At 35.3% G+C, this 8,715-nt stretch overlaps 1 protein-coding gene across 1 annotated transcript in view; it reads left to right on the top strand.

The window, feature by feature from the left end:
• LOC106457019 (neprilysin-11-like) overlaps positions 1 to 8,715 on the top strand; it is an 84,853-nt gene that overhangs the window by 70,354 nt on the left and 5,784 nt on the right. The window contains exons 18-20 of the mRNA XM_022382832.1: positions 5,924 to 5,989; positions 6,657 to 6,752; positions 7,181 to 7,257. Of these exons, the coding sequence (XP_022238540.1) occupies positions 5,924 to 5,989; positions 6,657 to 6,752; positions 7,181 to 7,257 (239 nt within the window). The remainder of the gene's footprint in view (positions 1 to 5,923; positions 5,990 to 6,656; positions 6,753 to 7,180; positions 7,258 to 8,715) is intronic.

The following is an 8,715-nucleotide window of genomic DNA, read 5'->3' as shown; positions in this document are numbered from 1 at the left end:
TGTCGCTAAAGTTTCATCGGAACGAAGTTACGGAAAGTTAATTAACAAACGGAGACGTACCAATATTATGTAATATATTACAATTTTACTATTATCATTCACAATAGTAAATTCTCTATCTTGTCTCCTGGTGATCTTTCAAGAAAAATATACATTTCCTTATTATCACAGGCCAAATATATTAATTTCCTTATCACACTTTCTTATAACACTAAAATTCGTAGTTCAACCCTGCAAAGCACATATAGCTCATTGCGCAGTTTTACATTTAAATAAACAAACAATCTATTCATGCATTGTATTCTTGATACTGTTTGTTTGTTTGTAATTATGCACTAAGCTACACAATGGGCTATCTGTGCTCTGCCCACCACGGGTATCGAAACCCGGTTTCTAATTCTTGATACTACAGAATTTATCGGCAATTATATTAGAATATCATTTTAACTCTGGATTCTCAGGCTTTTCCCACTAAATTCAGTTTGAGAATTTTTCTTTCCTAGTGTTTGAAATCGTCATTAATTATTATCTCTGCGCTATGATATCTCGCTTTCATTTCTGTTACTTTATCTCCTAATTTTTCTATATTCTTATCACCACACAATATTTCGTCAAACTTGCTGTTGGGCCATAGCAATAAAACTGTATAAAATTTTCATAAACTGTATCACTAAACTTGACAAATATTTTCCAAATTCAAACTTAATGATATGTTTAGTTATATCTTCAAAAATTTCTATAAGTCTTATCGCAGATGAGTTGTTACATTTATAAGCTCTTAATAACATATCATAACTCGTTCGAATTTCATACAGTACTATAATTTATTATTAATAAAATGTCTTTTTTAGATCTTCAGTTCTGTGATATCTTCAATGTTTTCTTCTCTTGGGCTCAGGCCTAATTTATGTTTTTAGCTTGGTTCCTTTGTGTTTCTCGTCTTTCATTACCACGCACGATTTCATTATTTTAACAGAGTATATTTGTCGAAAACTATTTTCCTGATCATTAAGCTTATCATATCTTATAGTTTTTAATTTCATAGAGCGATAAATGCTTCCTTTAGTAATTTCCTTTTTGTTAAGTCTTATGTCTATAATCTTCATAAACTAAAATACGAGATTCATTCACATTTCTGATAGTTTTATGTATCTATATTTTAAAAATTTATGGGATTTATAAAATTTATAAAATTATTATATCGTTAAAATACTGTTAACTATCCATATTTTGGGGAATGTGGTTAATTCCTTTAAAAATACAATTATTTCTATGACTTTGATCTTCCATCTTCTCGATTCCTTGTTGTTGTTTTTTTAATCTTACATGTTCTTCTTCTTCTTGCGGCACGGATAACGTTTCTTCAGACTTATTACAATTATATTTAATATTATTCAATTCCATTTGTAAACGGCCAGGTATGGCCAGGTGGTTAGGGCGCTCCCCGTCACATGAAATATGCTCACCCTTTCAGACGTGGGGCGTTATAAATATGACGGTCATATTCGTTGGTAAAAGAGTAGCCCAAGAGTTAGCTAGCTCCCTTTTCTATAGTCTTACAGCGCTAAATTAGGGACAGATAGCCCTCGTGTAGCTTTGCGCGAAATTCAAAAACAACCACACAAACGATTTGTAAAGTTTCTACAACTTTTTTTTCCACCTATAAATTATTCTATTGTAATTTCAATATTTTTATTCATTTCAGTCAACTCATTACAAATTGTTTCTTTTTATTCCCTGAAATTCCTCCATATTGTGAGTGAATATAATATTTTCGTAATTATTGTTCATTCACACTAATTCGCAGATCTGCTTGTGGTAATGTAATAGGTTATGGGTACTAAGGCGTTTCTCACCTCTAGAAATGTTTATAATAATCATTCTTCCAAATGTTTTAGTATTTATCACTTTGGGTTTTAGTGATATAGGTTTGTACTCAAATATTCTTGTCCTTTTAACAGTAGCTAATTGGAACCATATGTTTTTCGTGCATGATTCTTTGTAGGATTTAATAATAACATGAGTGTTATTTCTTTTTTGTTAATCACAAAGCTATACAATGGGCTATATGTGCTGTGCCCACCGCGGCTACAAAACCCGTTTTTTTTGCCAGTATAATCAGTGTAATCCCTCAGATTTACCGCTGAGTCACTCGGAGGGGAGGGTGATGAGTATTAACAGTAAGTTAATTAAAATAACATTTATTATATTAATACTTCTTTTAAGATTGTATTTGGGATTTCGCTAATGATGAAAACTTGAAACAGCATTTTTAAACACTACTGTTTGCAGGTAAAATATATATACCAATAATAATAACATAAGGTAATTTGTCCCAAGGTTTACTATTTTAGTGTTTCTTTGTAGAATGTAGTAATACTATATATTAATACAAAATTATTTGAAACCATATACGTTTCAAAAACAATTGTTATTGTGTGAACCTCTTCTATATGGGGGCGAAGCATGATTATAATTAAATAATTATACTTGTAATAATCCAATATTATTATTAGGCTTGTTATGTTTTTAAACACTACATTCTTTATCTAGTCTCTTAGGGATTTTCAAGAATTACAAGAGTGTATAATAATAGTATTCTAACCACACTATATCGCCATGTCCATTGCCGACGACGCTTTTCACTAAATCCAGAGCTTTTTAGGCAGGGGGCCAACAGAGGGTTACGCCTTCTCAGAGGCCAGGAGATGTAGAAGTACACAATGGAAATAAGCAAAGAGAGATGAGTAAGTGAGACCAGGTACTGAGATGGTGAAGACGAGTTTAATGCATGCTATTAGGAAATGTAATCAGAGATAGATGTGTGATAGAAGATCAGGCATCGGAGTTACATTGTAGTTGGGATGATCAGGTGGCAAAAACATAAGGTAAAGGTTCAGGAGATGATCCGTTGGAGGTAAGAGTTTGGGAGGAGTATTCACCGAATAGGATAGGATTTCGTCGAAGATATGGTTGTGATGATCGAAGCAGCGGTGAACATACTTCATTCGTAGTTCGCGTAGATGTGCGTGTATGGGGGAGGGAGAGATGAGAGAGTATAATTCCTGTGTAAGACTGGAACGACGTAATTGAAAGGCTGGATGAGAGAGTACGATTCCTGTGTAGGACTGTAACGACGTAATTGAAAGGCTATGCGTAAAGCGTGGCGTTCAAAACTTCCAGCGTGATAGCGTGAAGACGGAGCAGAGATCCAAGCAACATGACCATAGGTGAGGCAGAGTCGGACAAAAGCAGGGTAGGAATATAAAAGGAGTTGGGGATTTAAACCCCCAGGATGAACCACGGAGACGGTGAAGTAAATGAAGCCTGGAGTTAACCTTCGTGTGTAGGATGGCCAGGTGTGCTTTCCAAGTTAGATGTCGATCAAAGGTAACTCCAAGATATTTAACTTTTTTGGATAGGGTAATAGGAATGTTGTCAAGTCGGACATCAAAGAGAAGTGGATTTCGGCATGGATAAAACTTGTGGCGAGTCGGGCTAAAGAGAATAGCTTTGGTTTTGTGAGGGTGAAGGGTAAGCCTCCAGTGTCTGTACCAGGGAAGAAAAGAGTTGACGGCTTTCTGCAGAACTTTGTTGAGGGGAACCATTGTAGACCCAAGAGCAAGAAGAGCTGTGCTATCGGCGTATTAAAAGAAATAAAATGGAGGCCCCGGAGCTGGCATGTCAACAACATACAGGATGTACAGTACAGGGGAAATGACGGATCCCTGTGGAACACCAGCACGTATGGATAATGGACGAGAATGAATACCATGGTAGCTCGGCGATCCCGAAAAAGGAAAAAAAAAGTCTAATGTAGGAAGCAGGAAAATACAGACATTGGAGTTTGTAGATCAGCCCCTGGTGCCAAACAGAATCAAAGACGCTTTCAAAGTCAAATAGAACGAGGCAAGAAGGTTTAGAGGTGTAAAAGTGGTTTGTAATTAAATCGGAGAGCTTGAGGAGCTGATCAACAGTGGAGAGATGAGGGCGGAAACCTGCCTGGGTATGTGGAAGCAACTGATTGTCTACAATGAAAGAGCGAAGACGACGAACACGTATGCATTCAAAGGTCTTGCTGAGGACACTGGTTGATGGGCCTATAGGAATCTAGTTGAACTGGTGGCATGGATACTTTCAGGAAAAGAAGGATGGTAGGTAAGAAACCTGTGCGAAGTAGAAAAGTGTAGAATAAGTCTAATAGGGTAATAAACTGAGCAAGTGCATTGGAGAGATGAGGAAAGGTGAGACAATCTGGACTGGGGGCTGAGTTGCGACGATGACGTAAGGCAAGTCGGATATCTTGAGCAGTAATTGGAGCACACAGGCGGTTGGTTTCCAGAACATGGTTGAGAGAGGGGCGAAGAGTCGGAGAAGTATGGTCAGACAGTCGTAAGATGTCGGAGTAATCATCAAAGTCAAGGGGATGTGGTGGTGGAGGATTAAACTGCGACTCAAAGTGGTGTACAAAAGCATTGGACTTGACAAGCGTGGTAGCAGGAACCTGACCATCCACAAGGATAGGATAGGAAGAAGAGCCAGTGAGGATGCGAAACTGAGAGGAGGAATGACGAAGTCTGTTGCACAGGTAATGCCAACGACGATGTTAAATAGCTTGAATGAAATTTCTGGTTGTACATTGGAGACCACTGGATTGGTGTAAAAAAAAGTGGCTCATGGGAATGGCGATAGTCCTGGAAGAGGGAAGAGGCATGGCGAAGAAGCGTGATGGCTTATTGGAGTACAGAGGGACGAAAAGTACATGACAGTGAAGAGAGGATTGAGCGAGCACCTGCAGAGGAAAGAGCTGATGTCAGGGTATGTTCAAAGGTATCAACACTTGAAACAGTGGTAGGGTCAAGGTCGGAAAGAAGAAGCTTCCTGTAATCATTCCAGTCGGCTTTATGGAAATGGAGTCGTCGGTAGGGTGGTGACACGGGAGAAGAGCAATCAGCAATACGAACACATATGGGTAGATGATCACTGCCAACAGGACAAAGTAAGGAAACGGACAGTAGGGAAGAAACTGGGGTAGCTTTGCGCGAAATTCAAAACAAACAAACATTTATCAATTTTTGTTTGTTTGTTTTTTAGCTCTGAAAATTGGGATTGTCTTTGTAATAATAAGTAAATAATTTAGACTTATCTTTGTAAAGGTATTTTTGCTGATCTTGATTTTTATAAAAATGTTAATTATCCTCATGCCTATTTTGCGAAAATCAGTATAATATATTTTATATCACTTGAACGTGAAATGTTCATGTGAATAAATCAAGTTAGAAAATATTATTACTCAATAAATTCTAAAAGTATAAAGACTTTTCAATAACCTTGTCACAATAAAACGTATTGATTGTGTGATATCAAAGTATAAAGGCTTACTTTTCAACAATCCTGTCCTGATAGAACATATTGATTGTGCAATATATAAGTATAAAGGCTTACTTTTCAACAATCCTGTCCTGATAGAACACATTGATTGTGCAATATATAAGTATAAAGGCTTACTTTTCAACAATCCTGTCCTGATAGAACACATTGATTGCGCAATATATAAGTATAAAGACTTACTTTTCAACAATCCTGTCCTGATAGAACACATTGATTGCGCAATATATAAGTATAAAGACTTACTTTTCAGTAATTCTGTCCTTATAGGACGTATTGGTTATGCGAGCTCACCAGTGGCACAGCGGTATGTCTGCGGATTTACAACGCTAGAAACCGGGTTTCAATACCCGTGGTGGACAGAGCACAGATAGCCCATTGTGTACCTTTGTGATTAATTACAAACAAACAATGGTTATTCGATATGAAAGTATAAAGACTTAACATACTGAACCAAAGAATGTTTTATCTTTTTACAAGATCACATGGAAAGTGTCTTGTGAGTTCTACCTTTCTTTGTACTTTGTTTGAGTAGGTCAATGGTACGAAGACTTTGGGAGAAAATATTGCAGATAATGGAGGGATTCGCCAAGCGTATAAAGTAGGTAAACATCCTGATTTGGAAGTATCCCACTTAGTTTGTTCAATATTAGTGTATAAAGTAGGTAAACATCCTGATTTGGAAGTATCTCACTTAGTTTGTTCAATATTAGCGTATAAAGTAGGTAAACATCCTGATTTGGAAGTATCCCACTTAGTTTGTTCAATATTAGCGTATAAAGTAGGTAAACATCCTGATTTGGAAGTATCTCACTTAGTTTGTTCAATATTAGCGTATAAAGTAGGTAAACATCCTGATTTGGAAGTATCTCACTTAGTTTGTTCAATATTAATTAGTTTGTTAAAGACACAATTCACCGTTATAAAAAATCGTATCGATAAAAGAAATTTCTTAATCCAATTTGATGACTTTTATAAGTTTTCTAAGGTATAACAAAATGCATGTTCAGAAGAAGATGTTTGCTTGAAATGGATACAGTCTTCCTTTTGCGTGTAGGAATTTCATGATTCCTTAATAATCGGAATGTTCCAGCAAAGAGTTAGTGAATAGAAAATATGAAAATCTGGAAATTTTTACAACAGCAGTTAACATAGTGGTAAAGTATTAAATACTAGCCTTTTGGCACTTTCCATAATCGTTCCATTTCTTAAAACTACTAATGACTCTGTAAACTACTATGAAGAACTTTTTGTCATTTCATAAACAGGCTTACCACCACTGGGTTTCACACAATGGATACGAACTGCCTTTGCCTGGATTACCATATTCTGAGGATCAACTTTTCTGGATCAGCTTCGCGATAGTAATGTGTCTAACTTTACATTTTATATCTTTTAACATGATTTTTAGTGTTATTAGATCGAAGATGGTTAAGGTGTTATTATGTTAATACATTACTTAAATCGAGTTAATAATAGTTTAAAAGAAACTTTAACAGTTGAGTGCTACTGGGGCCCATCTTTACATATTCACATTACGGAATATGTTGACTTCTTATTTAATATTTCAAGTTAAAAAATATCTTAGGTTACTTATTTTCTAATAAAGATTATTACTTTAGATTGAGCTAAATAGAATTCCTGTATGATATCCTAAATTTCACATTAATTTCATGTATGTAAGATACATAACTACATTTGGCAGTCTATATTAGTTGTATTATTAATATATTTAAAAAAAATTAAACTATTACTAATCTTAATTATTATATAATATTTTTTTATTTTATAGAAATGGTGTAGTGAAACATCACCATCACAACTGCTTGAGAACATTTCACATGATGAACATACACCAGCAATGTATAGGTAAGTTAAAATATTACGCAGAAAAATAAGATTAATAAAGTATACATTGTCTCATACTTCGGAGACTAGACACCAGTGCTTCTAACAGATTATTTTTCTTCTCATGAAAGTATTGTTTTCAAAATATGTTTCTTTGTCACTAAGCCTACTGCCCCCCCCCCCCAGTGACACAGCGGTTTCTCTGCGGACTTACAACGCTTGAAACCGGGTTTAGATACCCGTGGTGGGTAGAGCACAGATAGCCCCTTGTGTATCTTTGTGCTTAATTTCAAACAAACAAACACTAAGTCTACTTAGAGAAAGGTATGTAGGATCAATTCGGAACTGACAGTTATTTGGATTTTTTTTTAATATTAAATATTTAAGAACATAATCATCCGGGCTGGTCAGGTATCCTTCGCCCCTAATGTAGGGATAATCAAGTAAATATTTAAGAACATAATTATCCGGGCTGGTCAGGTATCCTTCGCCCCTAATGTAGGGATAATCAATGAAATATTTAAGAACATAATTATCCGTGCTGGTCAGGTATCCTTCGCCCCTAATGTAGGGATAATCAATGAAATGTTCTTTTCTTTTAAACCATCATCTGTAATTATCACAAAATGACACCATGTTTTCCATATCTTGTAAAGATTTGTTTCTTTGGTGTTAAACACAAAGCTACACAATGGGTTATATTTGATGTGCCTGCTAAAGGTATCGAAACCTGATTTTTAGTGTTACAAGCCCTCAGACGTACCGCTGAGAGACTATGAGTTTTATTCCAGCCAACAAAACTCTTTTATCCAAAATTAACAGAAGTAATTACATAGCATAACTTATGTTTATACTCTTATCCTTGCTCAATACCATAGTTGCTTTGTACGTGTAGTAATACTATACATACTAGAAACTACTGTTTCAAATATTTTATTACTCTTACATCTACCCCCCTCACAGTATTTAAAGATCGAGCGACATAACATATAAACGTAAAAGAGAGAAATATTCTGGTGGAAACATATCAACGTGAGACAATACAATTAAAGAGTAATTAATTATGTTTAGTTATTGTAATCGACACGTCAAGGAAGTATTAAAGGTATTTACTCCAACATATAAACATGGGCCAACACATAAACTTCCTTGATGTGTCGATTGCAATGGCTAAACATATTTAATTACTCCATTAAGGGTATTTACTCCAACATATAAACCCTTAGTTGTGTTGGCCCATGTTTATATGTTGGAGTAAATACCCTTAATACTTCCTTGATGTGTCGATTACAATAACTAAACATATTTAATTACTATTTAATTACTCCTTAGTTGTGTTGGCACATGTTTATATGATGTTTAGTTATTGTAATCGACACATCAAGGAAGTATTAAGGGTATTTACTCCAACATATAAACATGGGCCAACACAACTAAATTTAATTACTCCATGTTTAGTTATTGTAATCGACACATCAA

Source organism: Limulus polyphemus, unplaced genomic scaffold, assembly GCF_000517525.1.
Source record: "Limulus polyphemus unplaced genomic scaffold, Limulus_polyphemus-2.1.2 Scaffold282, whole genome shotgun sequence".
Classification (NCBI taxonomy): Eukaryota; Metazoa; Arthropoda; class Merostomata; order Xiphosura; family Limulidae; genus Limulus; species Limulus polyphemus.
Note: the sequence above shows the minus strand (reverse complement) of the source record. Positions and strands in the feature narration are given on the sequence as shown.